Source organism: Aspergillus welwitschiae (genome assembly GCF_003344945.1).
Source record: "Aspergillus welwitschiae strain CBS 139.54b unplaced genomic scaffold BDQ94scaffold_3, whole genome shotgun sequence".
Taxonomy (NCBI): domain Eukaryota; kingdom Fungi; phylum Ascomycota; class Eurotiomycetes; order Eurotiales; family Aspergillaceae; genus Aspergillus; species Aspergillus welwitschiae.
In genome coordinates, this window is record NW_020798697.1 from 56,538 (window position 1) to 81,992 (window position 25,455).

Below are 25,455 nucleotides of genomic sequence, written 5' to 3' on the forward strand. Positions count from 1 at the left end.
GGCTTCAACTGCTGAAACCGGGGAAGCCGCGTGTTGTTGACGGGGTCCCGCCCATGGGTATTATCTAAGCCCGTGCTGACCAGTGGTTCTGCCCGCCGCCGAGAAATTCTGCCTGGTGAAAATCGCTCCCCACCCGGCATCCCGCGTGCAAAACTACTATTACTACGATTTTATTGTATTAATCCACCTTATTGCACTCCGCCCCTGACACCACAAATATGCCCGGAAAAGAGTTACCTGATCGCTGCATGAATTGTCATGAGGCTGAACCGGCCTTTCTATTGCGCGAGCGTCATGTCTGCCAGTACGTCTCGCCCCAAAGTACACCTGTCGCCGCTACTAGTCCATACTGATCTCAGTTACCCCTCCATCCAGAGAATGTTATATTCGATTCTTGAACTTCAAGCCATTCAGGCGCATGGAACGGTATCGTCTCCGGAGGAATATGCCACAGACCGGTCCCTGCAAATTGCTGCTCCCCCTTTCGTACGGCGTCTCCTCCACCGTGCTATTGCACATGCTGCACCGGCAGTTGGAGGCACTACGCTCAAAAAAACATGGTCCCGCGGGCTTCGAAATCCTCGTCCTCGTCGTTGAGCCTTCGACAATCTCCCCCGTTCCTTCGCACGAAGAAGCCTTTGCACTTGCGCAGCAGACCTTCCCACTTTGTTCCTTCACCCGGCTCCCCTTCCACAGTATCTTCGAGCTTGACCCGGATGTCCATCAAATCATGTCGCAGTATGCCGGGGAGCACTTCACAGATGACACTTCGCTATCCGATGAGGAACGTTTGAATCGCTTCCGCACGTCGATTACAACAGCCACATCCAAGTCCGATGTCGACCAGATCTTGTTGAACAAACTTGTCGTTGCTTTCGCAAAGAAAATGGAATGCCGCGGCATAGTATGGGGTGACTCGGATAGCAAGCTCGCTGCAAAGACCCTCGCCAACGTCGCGAAAGGACGCGGCTCTGCAGTGACGTGGCAGGTGTGCGATGGAATGTCGCCTTTTGGCCTAGAATTCAACTTCCCGCTTCGGGACGTGTTCACGGCAGAGATACGCACCTATGCCATCCTTTTTCCCGAGCTGGCTGGCATCATCGTTCATGACGAGCCTCCCTCGGAGAATACGCTTACCAAGAATTTGTCGATCGATGAGCTGATGATCCGTTATGTCAGCACTCAGGGTGAGAAATACCCCGGCGTCATGTTGAACGTAACTAGGACTGCCAGTAAGCTCCAGTCGTCTGGTACATCTATCGGCGGACTGCAGTGCAATTTCTGCGGGGCCTTCATGACTACAAATGAGAATATCACGGGCGAACAAGGCAACGAACAGCTTCAATTCTGCTATGCCTGTGCTCGGTCCCAGCCCGAATTGAGCTGTTAAATGAAGTTTCAATTACTGGTATACCTATGCCGTGTTTGTGGGTAGACATAATCCACCTAACTGTTCCCAGTTCATCTATCTGTGACATCATCATGGCCGCCGAGAGGGCCGGGAGTTATCGATCACTCCACTCTCAAGGTCATCCTCCGGTTGGGCTCTTCCTCCGAACCATCTGCCTTGTGAACGGCTTTTCTTGGGATGCCGCGCTGCTTGAGGCTTCGCTGGACCATCAGTGTTCCTACTGTGTGGTTGGCCTTTATGACTAGATGGCTCACCCGAGGTATCGTCGTCATAGCGGTCGAACTCGTCCGGCAAGCTCATATCCGCTGTATTCTGCCTCCGCTCTTGTTTGGAAAGCGCCTTGGCCCCCTTTTCCCGCAGATGCTTTTCCAGGAGCACGGCGTTCCGCGTGTTGCACTTGTACACGGCATCGGCAACATCACCTATGAAAGGAACCAGGCCGATGAAGAAATCAATCACGATATTCATGAGCATCATCATTCGCAGCCGCGATGGGAGGCCCCCGTCGATTTTGTCACAGGTGTGCACCACCATCAAAGCCAATGCAGCATCTGCTCCATCGCCAATACTATTTTGAATCCTTGCATGAGTTTCGGATTGCATACCATGTGCAGGGATTGCAACTTACAATGGGAATAGACCTATCACACTCCCCCATCCGAATCGGATTCCACACAAGCTAAAGAGACATAAGTCCAAGCGATACGCTCTTCTTTTTACTTGCGTCAAGACCTTGCTGTCGTTCTGCGATAGACCGGGAGGTACTGCTTTGCGTCGCTTTTGTGTCTTCTTCCCGAAGGCGCGATTCAGGCGCGATGCAGGAACCTCTTCGAAATATGGGTCCTACAGCAACACACACAGTCTTAGCCCATAGTTCGCTAGAGTAGGATGGTTCAGAAAATGGAATGGGCTTTACCTCTTGTCCGAAATGATTTCGGGCGGATTCTGCGAGAATCTTCTTGCCCACTAGATTTGCCAGTTGCGCCGACATAGCTTAGGAGCTGACAGAATTGGATTATGGAAGGATCTCGGGGTAAGGGGAAGAAAGCTCTGTATTAAAGGGGGGGGAGCGAAAGGACGTTGGAATGTTCCGGTTCGATCAGACACCCTCTTCAGGAGAGGGACGGTCGGCTGGCTATATAACCGCCAAGCCGTCAGGAGCAGGTGTGTGTATGTATGTATGTTTTTGTGCAGATTCTATAAAGGATCTCCGATGTAGGCGCCTTATTTTTGGACAAAGGGGTTTTGGGCGGCTTTTTAAAACCATGGGATACATTGTGCGACAGCCAGTCAACGAAGACAACGTCGACAATGACCTGAATTTCTGGAACACGAGCCGCGCATCGACGTCATTTGCATGATCGGGCGCGACCACCGACTGACATTACGTAACCCCCCTCACCTCTCACTAGCCACATTCTTGCGGTGTCTGCGCCACATGTCCAACTATGGCGCAGTCAGCTGGTTCCCGTAAGCGGACTAGACTAGTTGGTACTAGTAACTAATTAGTGACTTTCCCCAAACCCAACCCAACCCAACTCATTCGCAGCTCACTCTTAGCCGTCCTCCATTATTGTTAGGCCGTCGGGTGTCGACCAGAAGAGCCACAGTTCCCTCACTCTCTACCCACCTATCAGCGCTTCTTCTCTTGCTTGGAGGTAGATAAGCCAATTGGTTTGCCCTCAAATCCCTGCCTTCTTAGCCTTCTTGCAAAAGTACGCTTCAGGGTTGGCGCTTGCCAAGCACCCTTCCTTGAAGCTGCAGCAGCGCGCTGTGCTGTCCCCTCAGTCCTCGTTCGCTCCGCCTCGCGCTCTCTCCGCTTGACGCTCGGAGAGCTCCTTGCCTGTCCTTACCTCTGCTGAAATGCTAGAGCACGTTGTCCAGTATGACAGAAACAAAGATGCAGTTGGAAGACTGTGAGTCTCGCCTTGACGCTTGTCTTCCCCCCGCCCGCGTGGCTAAGGTGACCTCGGCTGTGCTAACTTGGATGGCTCCGGGCAGGGCTGGATGATTTGTGTGTTCGCTTCATCATTAACTTACCCCGAGAAGAGCTCGAATCTGTTGAACGCATCTGTTTTCAGGTTGAAGAAGCACAATGGTTCTACGAAGACTTCATTCGGCCGTTGGATCCGGCTCTTCCGTCCTTGTCCCTGAAAGCCTTCGCTTTGCGCATCTTTCAGCATTGCCCATTGATGTCCCAATGGTCGCACTATCACCACATCACTGCGTTTTCCGAATTCCTGGCCTACAAAACCCGGGTCCCGGTGCGCGGTGCCATCATGCTCAACCATGACATGGATGAGGTGGTCTTAGTCAAAGGCTGGAAGAAGGGCGCCAACTGGAGTTTTCCACGAGGCAAAATCAACAAAGATGAGAAAGACATCGACTGTGCCATCCGGGAAGTGTACGAGGAAACTGGTTTTGACGTTCGACAAGCTGGATTGGTCCAAGATGAGAAAGATGTCAAGTTCATCGAAATCACCATGAGAGAGCAGCACATGAGGCTGTATGTTTTCCGGGGCGTGCCACAGGATGCTCATTTCGAGCCGCGTACCCGCAAGGAGATCAGCAAGATTGAGTGGTACAAGCTGTCGGAGTTGCCGACCCTGAAGAAGAGCAAGCAGCAAGATCAAGGCTTCGTCGTCGCCAATGCGAACAAGTTCTACATGGTAGCTCCGTTTATGCATCCCCTCAAGAAGTGGATTGCCCAACAAAAGAGGCTTGAAGGAAAGCTGCCAGGTGGCCCGAAGTTACCTATGCCGAACGACATGTCGATTGACGAAGCTTCCCATGCCGTGCACAGCTTCACACCAAACCAAGCCGCTGCGGAAATGGCTACGCCCAGTGACTTGCCAGAACTTGCGTCGACCCAAGACGCCTCTGCTCACCTTAAGCGCCTACTCAACATCAACAATCTGGTTCCCCCTAAGAATCCATCGCCGGTCACCCATTCGCCAGTGTCCGGGCCTAGTACCTCTAAATCTAATGCTCTCTTAGAGCTGCTGAGGACCGGCTCGTCTCGTGAATCCCTTCCACAAGCCCCTATTCCAGAGCAGCAATCGACTCCAGCACCTCCCCCAGGAAGTATGCCTCCTGTGAGTCGGCCTCATCCCGCGATGGGCTTCTTCCCGGGCTTTCCTCAACAAGGCCCTCATGTCGGGGTACCTCCCAGCTTGCCGTCATACCCACAACCAAATCACGGTCCTGTACCACATCTACCAGCATCCATTGTCAATGCAATGCCTCATGGCCCGTTGAATCAAATACCGCTTTCTGCTGCTCCTCCGGGGCCATCGGGCAATTTTCACGGAACGTTCCCCCCTCAGCAGTCGCTTGCATCACACTTCTACAAGGAGACAGGTTCACTGGCAGAACTCGCTCCCGCTCCGCAGAGTCAAGCTGCCCCTGCCCCCTACCATCGCACGGGTGATCCTCAATTCTCTCAATCAGGTCAGCCTTCCCAAGTTCAGGGTGCGACTGTGCCACCGGCGAGCAAGTTGCCTCCACCGAAACTTACGAGCCATTCCCTGGCTCTGTTGAATGTTTTCAAGGATGATTCGACCAAAACACCCAAGACGCCTAAGGCGAACTTGGTGTCACATACAGGAGCGGCACCAGCCAATGAACGAAGATCATCACAGCATCAGGATCAGCTCCTTAATCTGCTGAGAGGGTCTCCGGCTCCTGCTGTCTCTGGGCCGGCCGAACTATCGGGTCAGTCAGTGTCCCCGGCTAGAAAACAAGTCCTTCAACGGCCCCGGGGTGACCAGAGCCCTGCGCGGCGCAGTTCGCCCGCGGCTAAACCATGGACTTCTGCACCAGCCTCTGGACCGACCATGCATACTCTACAGCCTGGAACTCTAAAGCCGTCGAGAAAGGGACAGAATGGGCCGAATCGCAAAGGACCCAGAACTGAGCAGGCATCAGCTGTCACGGCCCCTATAACAATCCTGGCAAGACCGCAAGCCGCTAAGGAACAGCCTTCCGCGCGCGCTTCTCCGCAATCCTCCCGACCTCCCTCCCAGCCTAGGGGTCCGAAACCCAGTTCTCCAGAGCCACCGAAACCCTTCCAGCCACAAATTCTACGTCGCTCTGATCATCCAAATGCGATCAATCTTCTCCCGATTCGGACTGCACTCAATGAGAATCAGGATCAACAGGCCGCCGCACGCTCCACAGAGTCTCCTCGGCATTCGCAGCCTCAACCGAGCTTCGACCGTCGACCGAGTCAAACTGTTGCGCAAAAGGAGATGCTCTTGTCACTCTTTGGCAAATCATCTGTCTCCCCAAACATTTCTCCTGCGGAACTGAGCGCATCTGTTCCAAAACCATCGCAGCCTTCTTCTGTCGTTAGTCCATTGTCACCGGTCAATTTGCCCGCTGTTCCTAACGTTGGCCAGACGCCCCATGAAATGGAGGATAGTCAGGCATCTAACGCCAATAAGGTCTCTTCGCCTGTCAACAAGGCTTTCTTGCTTGGGTTTCTGGAAGGAGTTGCGAAAGGAAATAAGTAACCTGGTCAATCTTGTTTAATAGGACCCCGTCAGTTATACATATGAGTCTCCAATGAAGTTAGCGGTCTGTTGCTTCATGATCTTGAATTCAATTTGATATTGCCCATGCTACGGAGACCATCCATCCAGCTACACTCCCATTTCGGCTAGCTCGTAAGACAGATTATGTCATGCTATATATTCTGCCCTTCCCCACCGCTCTACCGACGATGTCATTCATGGGCCTTTGATTTGTAAACGCTATGCAGATTTGATTCCAGTCTCATCCCACAAACATGATGCGCTCCAGCCCATCTACACGCACAATATGTGCGCAATGCCTCAGTCGCAATCGACACTTCTCCACGACCATCCAGCGTTGCGCCCCACGATCCAGCACCCCGAACCCTCCCTCCCCGCCAGCAACCGGATATGCACGTCTCACGAACCGCGGATTAATCTCCATAACGGGCATAGATAGCACCTCATATCTCCAAGGCTTAATCACGCAGAACATGCTCATTACGAACGACCCGAACCGCCCGACCCGTCGAACGGGCTCCTACACTGCCTTTCTGAACTCCCAAGGCCGCGTGCTCAACGACGCCTTCCTCTACCCACTGCCCCAGGCAGAGGGCACTTCACCGGACGAACATGCATGGCTTGTAGAGGTGGACAAGAGCGAAGTCACGAGCCTCTTGAAGCATCTTAAAAAACACAAACTCCGCGCGAAACTGAAGCTACGTGCCCTGGATGAGGGAGAACGCACTGTGTGGGCCTCATGGAAGGACCATAGTGAACCGCGGTGGGCAGCGTACAATCTGGATTGTCAGTCTTTTTCACCCTTTGCCTCGTCCTCCGCGACGGTCACCGGGTGTGTGGATACCCGCGCACCAGGATTCGGATCCAGGCTCATCACGCCGGGGGAGGGAGATTTGACGACGCATCTGGCGGGGGCAGAAGGAGAGGGGTATGGATCGGAGGTGGATCTGGGCTCTTACACCGTGCGACGGATGTTACATGGCGTTGCGGAAGGGCAGTCGGAGATCATTCGCGAGTCCGCACTTCCGTTGGAGTCGAACATGGATATGATGCGGGGCATTGATTTCCGCAAGGGATGCTATGTCGGTCAGGAACTTACGATCCGGACCCATCATACTGGTGTTGTGAGAAAGCGTATACTTCCGGTTCAGTTGTATGAAGGGAGTCTAGGGGATTTGGAATCGGCCGATATGCCCGTGTACGACCCCTCTGTGGAGGTGGAGTTGCCGCCATCCGGATCGAATATTTCCAAGGTCAGCGCCCGCAAGGGCCGTAGTGCGGGCAAGTTCTTAGGTGGCGTTGGAAACATCGGACTTGCTTTGTGTCGGTTGGAGATGATGACGGATGTTGCTTTGACTGGGGAGGGAACTCAATATAGTCCTGATCAGGAGTTCAAGGTCTCATGGACTGGAGCCGAAGATGGATCATCTGAGTCTGGCGAGGTGAAGTTGAAAGCACTTGTCCCGGCTTGGACGAGAGAGTACATCTCCAATGGTGGAGTGAAGAAAAATCAGGGCCGGAACCTAGAACTGGAGGGACAGCGGGCCAGGGAACTGTTGGAACAATTGGAGGAAGAGGAGTCCTCACGATGAGACGATTAACTGCGCCAGCAATGTATCATAGAGCAAATATGTAAGATATTGTCATAAAAATATACCGGTAAATACCATGTCTCCATGTCTCATTTAGCGAAAATGCAAGTAGTTGATAGTACAAAACGTGAGGGTATCTCTATACTTGGAATGAAGGGTCTAAGAATACAAAGCGCAGCACTTGATGCTGCTGTTCGAGCTCATCCGACCATAACGCCTTTGTAAATGCTCACCATGGCCTCGAGTCATTAAGGAAATATCGCATCTATACTTTAGTTTCGGCCTCAGCTGCATCTGCAGCTTCATCTTCTTTCCGAAGCTGCTCTTCAAGGGCCTTGCGTTCCTTCTCACGCTGCGCATTTCTCAGCCGCATCAACGTCAACTCCGCCATGCTCGGAGCGCTCGAGCCATTGGTCGAGCCAGCAGGCGCAGGTTTCGCCGACTTTGCTGCCGCGCCAGCAGCAAAGGAACCGAAAGATGGTGCCTTTCCGGGATTCTTGCTGGCGGCATCAGACGCTGCTGACTTCAACCCAGCAAAGTTGAAAGACGGTTTGGGAGGAGCAGCTGAAGGAACTGGCCCGGACGAGTTGGGTGCTGCGGTGCCCTGTTCGGAGGGAGTGGAGGCAGTAGAATAGCCGTTGGATTCAACGCTCAGGTCGGGTTGACTGCCAGATGCCCAGAAGACGGATTCGACGGCAGACCAGTCGCTATCCGCTTGCCCAACACTCTGACGCACCTTCTTCTCACTATCCAGAACAGCAGCGTGGGCACTGACAATGGAAGCGAATATCACCACACCCGTCGCAACCGTCTTTTTCTCGCGATTATCCCCGACACGTTGTCGTTTGTCTTTGAGGAGCAGGATATTTTCGATCTTGCCGTAAGATGAGAACAGAGAGATCAACCGATCTTTATCCAGGTCCAGCCCGCGTCCTTCACGTACCCAGCGCACCTTGACACCTCGTTCTAACTCCGGAACATTTGTACCGCCTTCTTTCGAGCGATCAACCTTCTGACTACTCCTGTCCGCCGCCCGTTGTGCCTCTTCCTCCTCCTGGCGCATCAACTTCTCTTCCTCCTCCATTTCCTGCTTCAGCCGTTCCTCCGCCTCGCGTCGTCGCCTTCGCCCATCCTCCGCAATCCGCTCAATTTCTCTCTGCAACTTAGCTTCAGCATCATCATCAGCGCCGCTCCCCATCCACGGCCGCTTCACACCGCGTTGCGCACCAGCGCCACCCATCGCCGCAGCCCCCGCGCGCTCCCTAGCCTCCAAGTCCTCCCTCATCTTCCTCTTCGCTGCATCCATCATATCCCGCTCGCGCTGCTTGCGCTGGCGCGCTTCACGCGCATTATCGTAGAGCTGCCGCACCGACGGATCGGAGAGAACATCGTAGGCGATCTGGAGCAGATGGAACTTGTCGATGTCTGCAGGTGTGGGGTTCGCGATTTTGTCGGGGTGGTATTTCAGTGCGGTTCGGCGGTAGGCGCGACGAATTTCTGATTCTGCAGCTGCGGGGGAGATGTCGAGGAGGGCGTAGAAGTCTTCGTTGGAGGCCGCGTGGGCCTTGAGGTCGTCTTTTGAGGCCATGGTGCTGCGCGTTTGGCCGCCGCGTTGTTGTGTTTGAGTTCAGGCGTAGATAATGGCTTCGTTATTTGTAAAAACTGAGTTAATGTGGTGTTTTCACCGGCGACGCACGCCACTCGAAGGTCTTGTGTTGGAGAGATGAAAGAGGAGAGAAGGTGGTAGCAGAAACAGATGAAGCTTCATGTCGGGCTTGGCGGAGGGCCTGGCTGGCGGTGGCGGGACTGGCTCGGCTTCATTTTATCCACCCGATCAGGTCCAAGTACTTGGTAGTAGTCAGGAAAAGCTCCTTTCTGCCTGGCGCAGGACATTCTCTTGCTTGGATATAGTGAGTTTTCGCAGCGTCTTTGGATTTGTGACAATATTGAGTTCATTATTACTAGAAGCCAGTGCTTTGCTCATCGTACATCATATTGGTTGTAGAATCATTAAGATATATACTCCGCAGCAGCAGGAATCTGGAGGCTACTACTGGACGATGATGCTTCAATGATATCCCATCACCCGAGAAATTTAGATTAGCACCAGCACTTTCGAACTTCTCATCAAATCATTAATCCTAGTGTATTTAAAATTCTACTATGTAAAAGACCTCCCAGACCCAAATGTTTCGCTTAGTTTTGATACCGCGCACGTGCTTCCCACATGGGGAAAGAAAGCAATGAACTTCGACTCAACAATCTGATGCATCATGACACCGCCTCGTCTCTTATCGTTTGTCGAACTTCTGGAAAACTAAGGATGGATGGAACTTCAATGCCTTCCCCAGCTTAGATAGCACTTGCAATGGCTATCGTCAAGCTTAAGCCACTGGATGTGGATCTCAAAGGCAATAATCCCGTCTGCTTTCCATGACGGACATGCAGATTAATTGAAAGTCTAGAGCATTTATTGCAGATTCGTCATCACATCAGAAGCACCCACTCAAGTGACAGGTCCTACACGCATGACAAATTCTTCGACAGCGTCTCATTCTGGCAACAAGCGTACGAGCGGTCCGAAGCAGAACAAAGCAAATTGCTGGATCGAATATACGAGTTAGAGCAACGCAATGAGTCTCTTCATGCACGGCTTCAGGGTGGAGATATCCCTGGTGCAGAAAACGATCAAGGGACATGGAAACGCAAGGCTACTGCGAAGGCTGCTGCTTCCGGGAGTGGTGCCACAACAAGGAAGAGAGCGAAGACCCAGACATTCTCTCGAACGGATGCCTCGGTGCTTAACAATAGTCATTCTGCAGGACTTGGTGGCGGTGTGGCCGATCCACCAGGCCTTCCTGAGCAATGTCTGTTCGCCGGCCACTTCAGTGAAGGAGACTATACTGACCTAATTCCCGTTCTAGTCACTGCACCTTTCATGAGGCAACTCTTTGCATTACAGAAAGTTCTGCAGAAGCGACCCAATAGTTCAAGCATTGTTAGTGCCGCAGTGGAGCTTTGCGCTACTGCAACCAAGAATGTTCTTGATGCTATTGAACAGCCAGCTGTATCCCGGTCTACGAAGAAAACAATACCACAGCCCAAGATGCCGGATATACTAGCTGTTTTGAACAGCACTGAGAGCGCCTTTCGAATCCTAATCCAGACTTTTAAGAAACTTTCTGCATCTGGCCAGCAGATGCGAGATGCTGGACAAGTTACGTACCATATAGTTCGCTTATATGAGGTTATCATTGAAGCTTTGGGCCGGCATTGCAGGATCAAAACCGAACAACAACTTCGCGGGTCTCAAATAAGCATAAAACCTTCTCGGCAAAGACAAAAGGCAGAAGCCAAGCGGTCCAAAACAGGTCACGCTAACAATGCTCAGAGTCACGGAGGTGAAAGAGATGAGATAGCCACTCAAATGAGCCTGTTGCTGGGTAGAATGGCGCTCTCGCTCGACATCGACTGTGTAGCTAAACAGAATGTTCTTGAAGGGTTTCTATTCGTACTTCTTAGTCGCGTGGGGAAACTAGTCTCCTTGTTTGTCTTCCACGATTTGCGTTCGCAACCTGATCTACAGATGGATGACGCCAAGTTCCCTTTGCCAGGGGGACTTGATGGAATTGGCATGGATGAAAGCACATTGCCCGCAGCGGCCATGGAGGCTAAGAGCCTTATTTGGCCATTAGAGAGGATTTTACTCCTACTCGAAGATGCGCCATCTATGTCTTCAGAACCCAGTCACGCGTGTACAAACAAACAGTTGGCTGCAAAGCTCAAGCAAAAACTACAGACTACCCTGCTTCACTCAGTCTTTGGCGCCGACTCGCTTTGGCAAGATACTTTACAAAGCCCCGTGCAGCCAGATGAACGGGACCTTGAACGACTTCAGACTTATTCACAGGTCCCCGAGCAATCCGTACCCGACTGGTTTGTACAAGAGGTTTGGAGGCTCATAGGCTGGAAGATGCTAGCTGCGAGCAATAGCCCGAGAGCGTAGACGTGGATGTTCTGGCCACAGTCCGGCCTTGGCCAACTTGGAGGTATGAGGCCGGGATTTCCTCCATATGACATGTATGACTTACTGATCTCGACGGAAACACTTGCATCCTGCATACGATACGGATGTGCAGTATCACTAACACGTTGCACTGCAAGCACAAAGCAGATGGAGTCATGTCATGCGGCATTGCTATTATTATATGAATCATGTCTATTTCAAATTTAGTATGCGAGCCGCGTTGCCACCCAAGACCCCTGCAGCAGTATCTCCTTCTGATTCAAATGCTTTATGGATTGCTTTGTAATTGGTCGTCACACTAGGCCATTCTTCGTCATCCTTGCCCAAAGGAGGGAAGAACGGATGATCGGTTCCTACACTAATGTCAATAATGTTGTAGCAGAGAAGCGTCCCGGAACAAACGTACCAAAGAGGAGGCGATCACTTCCTCCTGCGGCAGTCACAGCTGCTTTCAACCCAGCAGTGCCGTACACCACGGCGTCCAGATAAATGTTGGTGCTCAGAACATCCCACACACTCCGCTGCGGACCAGGTACATCACCTCCGTTGGCGATGAATTTGCGTTCATGAAGGATACAGCTCTCGATCCGACCAGCAAGGAAGGGAAGTGTGCCTCCGGAATGGGCCAGGAGGATCTTCAACCGCGGGAAGCGATCAAAGACACCCGCCAGAAGCATCCTCGTTACCGCAATGGTTGTTTCAAGAGGAAAACCTAGAGCTAGGGGAAGAACATGGCCATAGCGGTTCGTTGCTTCGGGTCCACCAAAGGCTTCATCCGGTAGCCCATAGTGCGGGTGTAGGAACAGCATAGACTCCGTATCTTGTAATGCCTCCCAGACAGGATCCAGCCTACTATCGTCTAACCCCTTGCCTAGACCTGTTGTTCCCATGATTACCCCCCGTAGATGGGGCAATGTCTTGAGCCTTTTGATCTCATTCACAACGATATCGGGGCTCGGGGCGCTGAGCGGAAGTGCCCCGAAAGCAAACAGCGTTTCCTTCTCATGGAGTGCCTTTGTTTTGTCCGGGTCTGCATCGTTATTCACCCGCGCGCAAGTTGCCTCGAGGTCATCATTGATGCGCTCAGCCCATGTCTGGGCTTCATCCGGCTCGAGGAAATCCAGCCAAGGATTGGCCAGCGAGATAACGCTGCAGTTGATTCCGTGGCGGCGCATGAACGCCAGCTTCACGTTAATATCTGAATAGGACGAATCCACGGGGCGACCACGCTGATCGACGGGAATTGACGGGTCGTCGTCGGATGAAAGGATGATGAGACGAGGGGTTGCATTGTTGGCTGGGTCATGGACATAGGGGACTGTCTTGCGCGCGCGAAGCATATGCATATAAGAAGGAGGGTAGACATGAGTGTGGATGTCGACGATTAGAGGGGGCATCTTTACGTTGATACTATGACTGAAGATGATAATGAAGAAAAGAAGGGGGGAGGAGGAAGAATGGTTGTTGTTGTTTGTGTTGGTGTTCAACAACTACTTACCTATGTAACTAATGAGAGGGTGCAGCAAATGAGGGGTAAATACCACCATGTGAGATGCATGAAGATGACTGATCAACTGCAGTCAATCAGTAACTACCCCTTGGTTTCTCCCCTCTTGATTCTTCAGCAGTGATAAACTTGTTGATCTGTTATCTCCAAGATCAGGGTCTGATCTTGATGAAGATTGCAGTTTTTATCTGACTGATAACCGCTGCGCTCGACCGGGTGAATATCCCCAAGCTGACCCGATAAGCAATCCAGCTGTGCATCCCCCATATCTCCATATCTCCAACCACACTATCGCCCATCTTTCCCTATCACACTGCCATGGTTATTGTCCGTGCCTGCCCCGCGATTTTGATTGCCCGGCCTTATCATACTAGTACAGTTGGAAAGCTTTAACCGCCGATTGCTTCTCTGTTATTGCCCAATCACTCGGCCTTGCCCCAGCGTCATCCTTGGTTCATCGCAGATAAGTGATCTCACGGTCTTCTGCACGAGCCTCCCCTTGCGCCATTTCGTTTCCTTGTCTGCCATCTCAATTCCCTCAGATATTAAATCATTACATCCATCTCGTTACTCCGATCGTTTGTGTTGTGGCTGCCATCTTCCTTATCCTGGAGTTATCGTGCACCTCCGCAATGGAAGGTAATCTCCCCCAGCAACAGTGTCACCCAGCTTCCACAGCTGTGGAAAAAGATGACCTGATTATCCCAGTAAGTGTTTCCGTCGACAGCCTTTCCCCTGGTCCTTCACTCCACGTGCTTGTGTCTTCTTGCCTTGTCTTGTCTCACCTGGTGTTTCCGTAGATCATCGACTTCGGGCCCTTTCTTAACGGCACTCCCGCCGATAAGCATGAGGTCGCCATGTCCATCGTAGACGCTTTCAAATCATCTGGTTTCCTATACCTCAAAGACCACGGCATCCCACCGTCCGTTGTCTCCCGCGTATTCGGCTCCTCTGGTCGCTTCTTCGGTCGATCGCAGGATCAAAAAGATAGTCTGTGCTGGACTACCCCACAATCGAACCGTGGATACGTCAAGACTGGGCAAGAGAAGCTAAGCACGGTCGATGACGTAGCGGGGGCTTCTCGAACCACGTCCGACCTGAAAGAGACAATGGAAATAGGCCGGGAAGGTGTGGATGGCTTTCCGAATCGGTGGCCCGACCACATTGATGATGAAGGGAAGGACTTCAAGGAGGTGATGCTGTCATTCTTCAACATGTGCAAGTCTCTCCACACGGAGGTCATGCGGGCTATTGCACTGGGCATGAACTTGCCAGAGCACTTCTTCGATGCCTATGTGGATGCGGGCGACAATAACCTTCGCCTGCTGCATTATCCTTCAGTGCCTAAGGAGGTCTTCAAACAAAATCCGGGACAGGTCCGAGCTGGTGAACATAGCGATTATGGCTCCATCACCCTTCTCTTTCAAGATAGCCGCGGGGGACTGCAGGTTCGTAGTCCCAAGGGCACTTTTGTGGATGTAACACCCATCGCAGACACCGTGGTTATTAATGCTGGCGATTTGCTGGCCCGGTGGTCCAACGACATCATCAAAAGTACCCGACACCGAGTTGTCGAGCCGCCGACAGCAGTTGGGGAGGAAGAGAACGATTCTGTTAGCTACCCTGATCGCTACAGTATCGCATATTTCTGCAATCCCAACATGAACCAGTTCATTGAAGCCATTCCTGGGACCTTCGAAGAGGAGACCCGCCCTGCAAAGTACCCTGGGATTACTACGGGCGATTATCTGGTGCAACGACTGACAGCGACCATATAGATGCTCCAGGGTTGAGGATTGCACGGCAGAATCGAGCGTAACATACTGTCGTGGCTGCAGGTCGCATTTGAGAACTAATATTCTGCTCAGCGGGTCTAGGCATCGTATTTCACCTTATTCTCTCAAAGCATATAGCATCTTGTATTGTGTCTTTCGCAAACACCCCTTTCTAGCTCAATGCGAATATACTGTGTGTTCTGTTTCCAGTGCCATTCTTCTTCGTCGAGTAACTAACAACTTGGCGACGTGCTCAGCCAACCTCCATCGATGATCGTGATATTGCCATTGGCATATGCCCCAGGGGGACTAGCCATCCAAAGAACCAAGCCTGCGAACTCTTCATGGCGACCGGCTCGGCCGGAGGGAAATTCACTCTTGGGTAAAGCACCATCCGAGGCTGATGACTCGGTGATCCCAAACGCTATCGTCGTCATCTCAGAAGGGAACAGCCCCGGTGCTATACCATTCACACGGATATTGTACGGTGTGAAAATGTTGGACAGCGTCTTGATCAAATGATGCACCGCCCCCTTGGATATATTATATGCGATGCTGTAAGGCACACTTCGAAAATGAGCGGCTACTGAACCAACTATGATGACTTGTGCCGTGGGTGCGGCGGGCTGGTCTTTCACGGGGGCCGGCCTTCTCTCATTTGCTGCGTTGAGCAGAGGCAAGAATGCAACAACGGTGAAAAAAGTCCCTTTCACGTTGATTTCCATAAGCTTTCCGAAATCGTCTCCGGGAGAGGACCCACAGATGATCGCGGAATTCAAGAAGACCGGGGATTGACCCGTCCGGCTTTGGCCCTGGCGGTGACATCGGCAACCCCCCATAGCCGCTATTGGCTATAAGTAGATCAACATGTTCTGTCTGTACTGCGACAGTTTCATAGGCTGCTTGCAAAGATCCTTTCGACGTGATATCCGCCTGAACTGGAATGATTGTGTCTTTCTTGCTTAAAGACACGGTCTCTTGCAGAACCTCCTCTCGACGGCCAAGGATGAAGACTTTGGCAGCACCGTTCTCGGCTAGGGCAAGGGCTGTTGAGCGACCTAATCCTGGGAGGTGAAAATAGTCAGTTACATGAACGTTGTGGCAGTAAGGGGCTCGGCTTAACATACCTGTTCCTCCGCCGGTTAAGACGACAACCAGTCCTTCGACCGACAACAACTGTGCAGCGTTAAATTACGACATGATCTAGTACTTTCAGACTTATCTATCGCTTTCTTACAAATGCGAACGTGGTGAAGAAATGTATGAGGAGGACAAAGGTTCACCGCCAGAATGGCAGGTTTTGTAGAGGGCGATGCAACCGGCTCAATCAGGCATATCATCCAGAGGGGACCGCGTCAAATGACGCTGAGTGAATTCTGTGAAACCTGTTTCTACTGTTCTTTCTACAGTAGCTATCCTGCATGCCTCCTCTTTGAGCGGCCCAGATAAGTGGTTGGCACAGTAAGTGAGCATCCCCGCGAGCAGCATACTCTCGGCGCGAGCTCACGACTGGAGCTGGTTATATTCGTGACACCAACCATCACAAGAGCAACGATGGCGACATACGACCTGCCATAGTAACTAGGAGATATTATCGGGCACGGCCGGAAACAGCTGATCTCTAGCATATCCACGCTTCGTGCGGTAACTGCTACCTTGCCGGGCTGTCATTCCGTTGGATATCATTTCCGTCCAACCATATAGCGAATCAATGAACAAACTAACCTTCGGATGCCCAGCCATATTGTCAGTAAGTTGATTGGGTCTATAACTGGTTTCCTTTGTTGTGAAGTAAAGTGATTGTTTGACCGAAAGGAATGCTGGTTTCAGACTGACACAACTGTAGAAAATTCGCAGGCACTACAACGAGACCTGAATCCGGCGCCTGCGATGATAGGCTACAAACATCTCTTACGTGATACAACATACTTTTTCCCCTGAGTATTGCTATGGCGCATATCCGCCGGTTCCTTAAGGGTCCGTTCTAATTAGTCTGTCCAACCCGTACTCATTCTTGAAAGCCACGCGGCGTGGCTTGAGTGTAATGACCACCGTACCGACTCTTCCCCAAGTGGTCCAGTTGTCCCCCTTCAAGTCGTAGGGCTTAACAAGGCATGCCTCGATTTCCTCTTTGCTCCGAAGAGTCAGTCATGGTGGGGCCGTAGTGTGAGCTTCATTGTGTTCCATATTTCCGTCGCCTTCCGTGAGGGTCATGGATGATGAGAAGGTTACATCCACGCGCATCCGAACTCCAACAGAAAATTCCTGTTTCGACAGCTCAAGTGGATGAGATCTCCGTTACAGACAGTCGTGAGAACTATGATTGCCCGATTGCGTCACAAATGGGAGGTGACATGACGAGCACGATGTGCTGTCTATCAGTGTATTTATGTACCTGCTGGGTGCCTGTCGAGCCTCCGGATTTCAGCAAGTTGCGGATGTTTAACTTTCTGGAATACAACCGCTGATCAGCATGACTTTAAACCGTTTGATCTTGCTTGGCTCAATGGGCTCATTGCCCTTGACTCTGGCATATCCCCGCCTCAACATTCCTCGGCAAGTCGGGAATGCGACGGGCGTTGCGCCTGGCATCGTACCTGGTAATGCGACTAGCAATGCGCCCGGAGTCGTACCTGGTGCGACTGGCCCTGCCACCGCTCCTGCTACCGCTCCTGCTACAGCCCCTGCGACTGTGGCTCCTCCGCCTGTCGTGACCTTTTCCACAACCCAGGCCCACACTCCGTACACTGGGGTACCGACAACGACTGGGGCACTCACTGCTGGCCCTATCGGTCCTGGCATTTCTCCTTTGGGCATACCCCCAGAGGCTACCACCTACCCTAGTGATGGTCAGCTTCACAGCCCGGAGCCCGGACCTTTTATCCCAGCAGGGGGCGTGGGAACCAACGGGACTACCCCTGTCTATAATGCAAAGAGTGACTTTGACTACGAGTCTTTGGTGAGTTTGCGTTTACCCTTCCCACAGTTTCATGCTCCTGCTAACCCACTACCAGGCCCTTGCGTTGTATCAAGAGTACATCGAGCTCGACCTCTTCCATGATGGACTGGCACGCTTCTCTGTTGACGACTTTACTGCTGCAGGGTTGACAGCAGAGGATCGTTTCTTGATCGAATTCATGGCCGATCAGGAAGTCGGCCATGCGACCATGTTGACCAACATTTTGGGCGCGGAGGCACCCAGACAGTGCAACTACGTATACCCTTATACCACCGTTCACGAGTTCTTGGATTTCTGCCAGAAGCTTACACGCTTTGGCGAGGCGGGTGTGTATGGATTCTTGTCGCATCTGGACTCCCGCGAAGCAGCGACGCTTCTCACTTTGTCCATCACCACGGAGGCTCGCCAGCAAATGATCTTCAGGCAGTTTGAAGGACTCTTCCCCATGCCAGTTTGGTTCGAGGTTGGTGTTCCTCAGTCATGGGCCTGGACTTTGCTTGCTCCCTATATTGCCTCTTGCCCAGAAGGCCAGACGCGCCTGGCCTGGCAAAACTTCCCAGCACTGTCTATCCTGAACCAGCCGAACCCGGTCCGGATTAACGGTGCAGATGCTTGGAAGGAGACTATTACCAATGGCACAAATGTGTTGAACAGCACGGCGGTCCCCAGCTCGCAAGCTTGCCAGAACAATGACGCCGTGGGTATCAACTGCTCACCTGCAATCACCCACAATCGCACAAACCCTCTGTCGTTCCCCGGCCGGGAAGTTTTCCTGTCCTGGGATGCTCCAGGACAGCCAGTTGGGCCGAACAATAGCTATGTGACCTCGACTACCGCGGGGGCCCCCAAGTACGTGGCGTGGGTGACGCAGCTGAACGTGACCTACTCTGAGTTGACACTCAATGGCTCGAGATCTGGATCGACGATTCAGCCCAACGTTGAAACCTACGCAGGTGATCCCGCCGTTAATGGCACCATGTTCATTGCCATTACTGATACAAACCTTTTCGTGACCCCGTTCAACATCAGCATGATCAATCCTCATGTGGTCGCTGGACCGGCTCTCTACCAGTCTGGCTAAGCGAGTACAAGTATGGCCGGAAGAGTATACGTTCCCAGGAAAGGCATGCTTTCAACGTGTGATCTCTTGCGAGATGTTATATTCCGACGATGTAGTGGGATTCTGACTGGAAGAGGAAGGGAATTTTTCATGTCTTAGCCATGATGCTAAATGTTTGTAATTCTATTAGTTCTTGATCTGGAGTTGTACTTGGCTACTAATTAAAACATGGTTGAAGGCAAGTCTGCATTGTGCTGGATTGTAGGAGAAGAAAATGTAGTCGTCTATTGTATACTGTGTAGATAGACGGGCAGTCAGTCCACCCTGACGGCTAACCCCGCTTAACTCCGGCGGTGATACATCATTTGGAGTTTTGACACCTGAGCTTCACCTGAGACAACCCCCTGCTTCTTCGTCTCGTCGCGCACCATCGCCCCTTTTTCTCGCCAATAAATAGCTACGCACATCTACAGAACTCCAGCACCATGGAAGGTCCCAGGAACCGAAAACAGCGACGAGCAGCAGCGGCAGCAGCGACAACTGTCGACAGCGACACGTTCGACCCCTCCTCAATTCCCCTGGCGCGCCCTGCACCGAATCCCCCGAAGAGCAAGGAGAAGACCTTGATGGAAATTATATCCGAACGACAAAGTGAACTTCTAGGCCAGGCAAACGCGCCGACTGGGGCATCTGACTCGAGTCCCCGGTTTGTGACCATCGACCCCACGACTGGTGATATTTCCGGCCTCAATGCGTCGGAACTGGCTGCGGTAAAAAACGGGCAGGATATCAGGAGGGTTGAAGAAGTCACGGACGAAACCGCATCCACTGAGGAGGGAAAAGACGAACCTGAAGAGTCCGAGCATCCCATCCCGCCCGTCATCGACACGCTCCTGCTTTCTGTTCCCCTGACCACCCTTCACCTGACCCTCGCGTACCTCGCAGCCCATCAATATGCCGAGTCTATCGAACTAGACAACCTCATCCGCGAATCAGTCTTCGTGGCCTTTCCGATGTTGACCTTGCTTGTCCACCTCGCTCATGGACACGTCGTCTCCTTCATCGGCAGCACCGGCAGGTCGAAGTCCACTGAGACGGTCTCGCTTCTGCCTTGGGACAGCGAGAAACTGACGTTAGCCTTCTTCCGAAAATTGCTCTTCCCTCCGGCATTACGTATTATGGTCTTCCTGCCGATGGCGGTCGCTCTTGGCTGTAAGCTGATGGTCATAACCAACGACGAACCATACTACGCGGTGATGAGGGGGGCGCCAGCCATCGGGACGATATGGATCTGGAGCATTTTGGAGATACCGTTTGGGGCAGCCGTTATCGGGGCGTTGGGGCCATTAGCATGGGGGGTGTGGTGGAAAGGTTACGGGATACTCTGACAGATGCGGAGCAGAGCAAACAAAGCTGAGTGAGATTATCGATCAACGCCCGGATCGCGCGATTTGCGCGTCCGTTAGGATGGAAGGAGCTGCATCCTAGTACGACAGACATGCTTTGGTCTGGGACTCGACCTGCGCCGGCGCCTCGGTTATGATGGCTTGATAGTATGCACCAGCGACACCGGTCGGGCGGCGGAGTTGCACAATGCCAGTGGCGGGCTTTAGGATATCCCTCTCTTGCAGCAGATACTATCACGTCACTGCAGACACATAGTTACAATGTCGTCTTTATTTTTTTTTTTTTTTTATTTTTATTTTTTTGTTCCTCTTCCCTGGTTTACCGCCATCTTTACCGCCACTGACTTGACGAAGGCTGGGAGGTCGCAAACTCAATCACATTTGATGTTGTACAACGTCGGTTGCTTCATCACGCACGTACGGTGCAGAAGTCGGTGACGACAGCTGCTGATGAGCATCTGTTTCTGGGCCATGAATGCTCCGCCGGACTCCCGGTCATGGACGATAGGCTATCCTAGACGGCATTTCTTTACTCGAATCTTGGAATCCCGGTCGCATGTGAATATGGAACATGACTTGATTCGACTGGGTAGAGTTGGAGAAACTTTAGATGGAGAGAGGAATAAAGAAACGACAAAAAAAGAAATTATAAATTAAAAATTGAGCAATTAACGGTCTTGACATCGGGGACCAGTGAATCCCGAAACCGCGCCAACAACGCTCTTCTTTCTTCACTACGAAGTATACTCGGTTAGATCCTCGACTCGGGGTTTGTTTGAGAGCATGACCACCACCACCACCACCACCACCACCATTGCGAACATGGATGACAATCATGCTTCTACCCCTCCTGGACCATGTCAGTCGACGTGGCAATGCAGTCGAGTGGGAAGACCGTTGCGACTAGTGCCTACTCCATAATGCAACCCCTTGGGGTCCGCCAGGATCCAGGCAGCAGCTGCCAGGACGACCCATTGAATGCGTGGTGGTCGTTTCCGGAGAGACCGCCACAAGAGTCAGGCTGGGGCGGGCATTGATGAAGCTAGGGAATAACCTGGACCGGGAGAATATTACCGACGGCGACAGGGAAGCAAGAGCTTACGAAAACAGGCGGTGGTCCAGGAAACCCAGACTGGCATGCGATGGCGTCTGTCTAATTCTTCTAGTGGCTGCAGCTAGTTCACTGGCCCTGTCACATGACCTGCACGTTGCGGTCCTCGGCGCAGCCTCTCTCTCTCTCATATGCAGTCTTCTTTGAGAAAACAGTTGAGGGTGAGGGTACAGGCTGCAGAGAGTTTCTCCCCTCACCTCCCTCGTGCACCTTGGGGTTGTTGGGAAGGGAAAATCATGACTTAGTGATGCGCGGGACCAACCCACTCTCCCCCAACCGCAATGACATTCCGATCAGCGGACGGGTGTCAGGTTTGGGGCCAAGTGTGGAGGATGCGCTATGGCGAGGCTCTGCTACGGTGCCACCCGTCCTGAACGTGAACCTCAGCCGGATAAATCTGAATCTCAGGTAAGGCAGGATTCGAGCCTCGGGGGCAAATTACTCCTACCACTACCACTACCACTACTATGACTACGATCTTGGCGGAAAATTATCAGGGAAAGTCAGTCAATCGGCCCATGGGATGGCGAAAAATGGTCGATCCGAGATCAGATTCGCGACCCTAGCGGTGACCAGCCCAACGATGGCGATAGGAGCAACAACCGTGTTGGGCAAAGACACGGAGAGAAAAGCCGGAGATTCCGACAAAGCAACATCGTCCATCCGGTTCAATAGTCGCGACGGATCCAACCTCGTTGACAGCCGATGGTGTGTAACCTTCCGCAAGCGGACTGCCGGCGGGGGAAAGAGGAAGAAAAAAAGAGGTGAGAGTGTGGACGACAATCGGATTGTCCCGCGATCCAATCGATCATTCTCCGCGAAGCGATTGTATACCACAGTTGGATAGTCAGTCCTCCGACCACGCGGCGGCGCTGGGCTTGGAGAAACTAGTGAGTTGGGCCGTGGTGGTGTCGTCATGGCATCGATCCATCCATTTCTCCGAGATACAAACCGGATGGAGGTGTAGATCCTGTAGATTGCCGATAGTCAGTAGATGAATTGCACTCGAAATTCAGCCCGATGAGAGAGAGAGAGAGATACAAGACATCATCTACAACAACAATAACCCAAGATAGAAAAAGATAGAACACCACTATCGCAACAATAAACCCACCATATTAGTTACAGCCCACTGTGGCAAGACAAGGGTGTCTGGGTGTGTGGCGCAGAGCTGAAAAATCCATCCATCCATCCAAGCCATGCCATGCCCTCCTACTTTAGTCAGATAATAGTTAATCCAGCCCAGCGGCTAAGTCACTAACCAAACTAGTGCAGGGTTCAGAAGTCGAATGGATTCAATGGAAAGATAGGAGAAAGAAAAAAAAGTGGGAATGGCAGGCAAGACTATTGCGGCACTAGTACGGGCCGGACTCAACTTAACCTCAAGATTCGGGTCATGGGGATCCCTCTCATTCCTTTTTGTGTCCTGTTCCGGAAAATCATATTTCTTCTGATTGTTGTGGAGATGTCTTTCATTGCTTTTGTTGTTGCTCTTCAGATCTATCTATCCATCTGTACTTTTGTCGATCGAGATGGTGATCATGGAGGATATTCTATCATCGAACAAAAAGACACGAGATGGATAGACTTACTTTGGGACTTAGCGGATCGCGCTAGTTAGTTAGTAGTCAGTGTGTCGCAAGGCGGAGATGTCATTTCGAGACCCTGGTCGGGAATAGATGAAAAAGAGATTACCATTGGTACTTGGGTTGTTTGAGACTTTGAGCAGGTGGCACGGACGGCGACGAACATTGGCAGTTTAGTTAACACTTGTCATTATTAATTAATTGATTAGTTAGTTAGTTAACTGATTACTTAGTTACACCGTAGGATTCTTTATCTCATCGGAGGAAGAAACGGAGTTTAGTCGGATTTACAAGTGAAAATAGATTAAACAGAGGAAGGATTACTAAGAATGGAAATTCAGCAATAAAATAAAACTAAATAAAAATCGGAAATATATATAAATCACAAGATAGAAAGTAGTTATCAACAAATGTAGTAAATGTAGTAAAATAGGAAATACTAGATCAGGCTACACCCAAAAATGGCAACAAAAGGTCGGTCACTCACTCACTCACTCATTCAGTCACTCGGTAGATAGGATAGAGTTCACCAACTTTGACTCCAAACCTTAACAATATCCGGGAATTGGTATGCGATGCGATAGTAAATAGGATCAGATCCCTTCATCTCATCACTAAGTACGTACTCACTCCATAAACTAGGATTGGAAAGAAGGTGAAAAAAGAAAAAGAAAGAAAAAAGTAAACATAAGCCATCATCACCTTACATTAGGGACGAGTCCTCAACCATGGTTCCGAGTGCATATCCTGGGAAAAAAGCATAACCTTAAAAACACCGAAGCTAAAAGCTGGGTGAACCATATTTTCTTTCTTTTTTCCCTTAAGCAGAAAGCTTAGTGGCGAAAACAACTATATTTATCGCTTAGACAAAGAAAACAAATAATTTCTTCAGCTGTCCACATTTGATGGGGACATATGAATTCCTACTACGCAGTTATGGAGACATGGGTGTAGAACTATTAAATGCTATTGCTACTACAATTAGAATGGGGATGGTACTTGCTTTGACTTAATTAGGTACATACACATAACACATATACATAAGTGATAGTAATATGTACATGATACAGCTCGTGTATGTACATGTATGTAAGTAGTCACTAGCTGAGTAGATACATATGTATCTACTTACATTACTGTATATGTACATACTCTCTTGGATAGAATTAAAAATAAATAATAATGCAGCAGAAGTACCACATGTCATTTTGACATACTCTGCAGACATCATCACATATACTCTACGAGTAATAATAGTAGTATACTACCGAGGTAAAACTCTATCCCTACTGATAATCTTCATCACATTACGATTCCGACTACTACTACATCCATGTATATCCATGTTTGGTTGTTAGCAGGGTCATCCTGGGAATATTAGTCTTTCACCCCCTCTTTCAGAGTAGATACAAGATGCTAACGATCGCAACACTGTGAAACATGAGAGCAAAAAGGAATCTAATACTTGCAAATGCTCCTGCTATATCAAGTTAGTGCACTGCTTACACAGATACTTAGATGTCTAACTCAGATACTTAGTTAGCTGGATAGATTAGTAGTAATGTATGTACCCAACAACCGGGATCAGACCCCTCCTCTTATACTTTTTTTTTCCTTTTCTCCTCCTTGCAAGGAACATGAAGGAACACAATCCCAGTCAAGCACGCTTACGGGAGAAAATGAAGTGACCACTTGGAATCCATCTACCCCTCTCATGACTACAAGGATTCCCATAAGCGAAAAAAGCAAGCTAACTACTCTAATGTTCAGTATCTGAATAACCTGGGATATCCCTAGTATCTTATCCTGTTTATTATGTCACTGGACAGGATACCACTACTTAGTGAGGCAGTGTATGTAGGATCGTGATTTGGGCGGGGAGGGGCAGATTACTACATTTTTTACAGAATGTAAAAGGGTAAGGAATTCAATGTAGAAGCATTGTGTTTATCCAGTTTTAAACTGAGTCATACCAACCCAGCGCGTTTTGGTGTAATGTATCACACACACCCACCCACACACACCCATGCGCTTAACGTCTACAAACATGTGCCAAACAACAGCCACTGTACTACCACACAACCCCACAGGGTCGGACAAGCACTTAGTAGCTAACTAACTACTAAATACTAAATGCTAAGCGAAGATACCTAATCACCACCACCACCACAACTACTTCGATCCATTACTCATTTACTACTTTAGTTATAACGTAGTCCTACATAGGTTATAGACACCAACTCCACTAGTAGAGTTAAGTAGTAGTAAGTTTACTGCACCGCAATGGAGTACTGCAAGGGTAATCACCCTAAAACCAGATGATCTAATCCACTCCAAACTCCATTTTATTACCGCTCTTCCGGGGTTACCCGGATAGGTATCGGGCGTGCAGAACCTGAACTAGTCTCGTCGTGGTTAAGGACATACAGTAGCTCACTGTGGTACACTGGAGCAGGCAGTGTCCTTGGGACTAACGGTGCGAACAG

At 50.9% G+C, this 25,455-nt stretch overlaps 11 protein-coding genes across 11 annotated transcripts; 8 read left to right on the top strand and 3 right to left on the bottom strand.

The window, feature by feature from the left end:
* The first annotated feature begins 158 nt into the window (after positions 1 to 158).
* On the top strand, positions 159 to 1,435 carry BDQ94DRAFT_69939 (uncharacterized protein). The gene is made up of 2 exons (XM_026776342.1): positions 159 to 304; positions 376 to 1,435. Exons 1-2 carry the CDS (start codon positions 219 to 221, stop codon positions 1,388 to 1,390), a joined length of 1,101 nt encoding a protein of 366 aa, XP_026630805.1. The 5' UTR covers positions 159 to 218; the 3' UTR covers positions 1,391 to 1,435.
* Positions 1,436 to 2,483, bottom strand: BDQ94DRAFT_69924 (DUF4112 domain-containing protein). The gene is made up of 3 exons (XM_026776341.1): positions 2,328 to 2,483; positions 2,040 to 2,254; positions 1,436 to 1,979 (listed from the first exon to the last, which is right to left on the bottom strand). The coding sequence occupies exons 1-3, from the start codon at positions 2,400 to 2,402 to the stop codon at positions 1,481 to 1,483; spliced, it is 789 nt and encodes a 262-aa protein (XP_026630806.1). The 5' UTR covers positions 2,403 to 2,483; the 3' UTR covers positions 1,436 to 1,480.
* An 828-nt stretch (positions 2,484 to 3,311) lies between these two features.
* On the top strand, positions 3,312 to 7,538 carry BDQ94DRAFT_156668 (decapping enzyme complex catalytic subunit DCP2; the record flags this gene model as incomplete). Its single annotated transcript, XM_026768648.1, has 4 exons — positions 3,312 to 3,327; positions 3,413 to 3,429; positions 3,463 to 5,802; positions 6,186 to 7,538. The coding sequence occupies 4 exons, from the start codon at positions 3,312 to 3,314 to the stop codon at positions 7,536 to 7,538; spliced, it is 3,726 nt and encodes a 1,241-aa protein (XP_026630807.1).
* Positions 7,539 to 7,602: 64 nt separating this feature from the next.
* BDQ94DRAFT_135017 (putative cell cycle control protein (Cwf23)) lies at positions 7,603 to 9,278 on the bottom strand. The gene has a single exon (XM_026764581.1). It carries the CDS (start codon positions 9,124 to 9,126, stop codon positions 7,804 to 7,806), a length of 1,323 nt encoding a protein of 440 aa, XP_026630808.1. The 5' UTR covers positions 9,127 to 9,278; the 3' UTR covers positions 7,603 to 7,803.
* A 628-nt stretch (positions 9,279 to 9,906) lies between these two features.
* Positions 9,907 to 11,544, top strand: BDQ94DRAFT_166050 (uncharacterized protein; the record flags this gene model as incomplete). Its single annotated transcript, XM_026770457.1, has 2 exons — positions 9,907 to 9,960; positions 10,018 to 11,544. 2 exons carry the CDS (start codon positions 9,907 to 9,909, stop codon positions 11,542 to 11,544), a joined length of 1,581 nt encoding a protein of 526 aa, XP_026630809.1.
* Positions 11,470 to 13,324, bottom strand: BDQ94DRAFT_69966 (amidohydrolase family protein). Its single transcript, XM_026776343.1, has 3 exons — positions 11,972 to 13,324; positions 11,640 to 11,918; positions 11,470 to 11,587 (listed from the first exon to the last, which is right to left on the bottom strand). The coding sequence occupies exons 1-2, from the start codon at positions 12,960 to 12,962 to the stop codon at positions 11,758 to 11,760; spliced, it is 1,152 nt and encodes a 383-aa protein (XP_026630810.1). The 5' UTR covers positions 12,963 to 13,324; the 3' UTR covers positions 11,470 to 11,587; positions 11,640 to 11,757.
* Positions 13,325 to 13,529: 205 nt separating this feature from the next.
* Positions 13,530 to 15,164, top strand: BDQ94DRAFT_135021 (isopenicillin N synthase family dioxygenase). The gene is made up of 2 exons (XM_026764582.1): positions 13,530 to 13,779; positions 13,873 to 15,164. The coding sequence occupies exons 1-2, from the start codon at positions 13,705 to 13,707 to the stop codon at positions 14,848 to 14,850; spliced, it is 1,053 nt and encodes a 350-aa protein (XP_026630811.1). The 5' UTR covers positions 13,530 to 13,704; the 3' UTR covers positions 14,851 to 15,164.
* A 973-nt stretch (positions 15,165 to 16,137) lies between these two features.
* BDQ94DRAFT_181248 (ferritin-like domain-containing protein) lies at positions 16,138 to 19,106 on the top strand (the record flags this gene model as incomplete). The annotated part of the gene is made up of 5 exons (XM_026773850.1): positions 16,138 to 16,144; positions 16,260 to 16,308; positions 16,920 to 17,000; positions 17,692 to 17,806; positions 17,862 to 19,106. The coding sequence occupies 5 exons, from the start codon at positions 16,138 to 16,140 to the stop codon at positions 18,885 to 18,887; spliced, it is 1,278 nt and encodes a 425-aa protein (XP_026630812.1). The 3' UTR covers positions 18,888 to 19,106.
* A 245-nt stretch (positions 19,107 to 19,351) lies between these two features.
* On the top strand, positions 19,352 to 20,254 carry BDQ94DRAFT_166055 (uncharacterized protein; the record flags this gene model as incomplete). The annotated part of the gene is made up of 1 exon (XM_026770458.1): positions 19,352 to 20,254. One exon carries the CDS (start codon positions 19,352 to 19,354, stop codon positions 20,252 to 20,254), a length of 903 nt encoding a protein of 300 aa, XP_026630813.1.
* Positions 20,255 to 21,268: 1,014 nt separating this feature from the next.
* On the top strand, positions 21,269 to 21,842 carry BDQ94DRAFT_69985 (uncharacterized protein). The gene has a single exon (XM_026776344.1). The coding sequence runs from the start codon at positions 21,469 to 21,471 to the stop codon at positions 21,793 to 21,795; it is 327 nt and encodes a 108-aa protein (XP_026630814.1). The 5' UTR covers positions 21,269 to 21,468; the 3' UTR covers positions 21,796 to 21,842.
* Positions 21,843 to 22,676: 834 nt separating this feature from the next.
* Positions 22,677 to 23,050, top strand: BDQ94DRAFT_135025 (uncharacterized protein). The gene has a single exon (XM_026764583.1). The coding sequence runs from the start codon at positions 22,780 to 22,782 to the stop codon at positions 23,002 to 23,004; it is 225 nt and encodes a 74-aa protein (XP_026630815.1). The 5' UTR covers positions 22,677 to 22,779; the 3' UTR covers positions 23,005 to 23,050.
* The last annotated feature ends 2,405 nt before the right edge of the window (positions 23,051 to 25,455 follow it).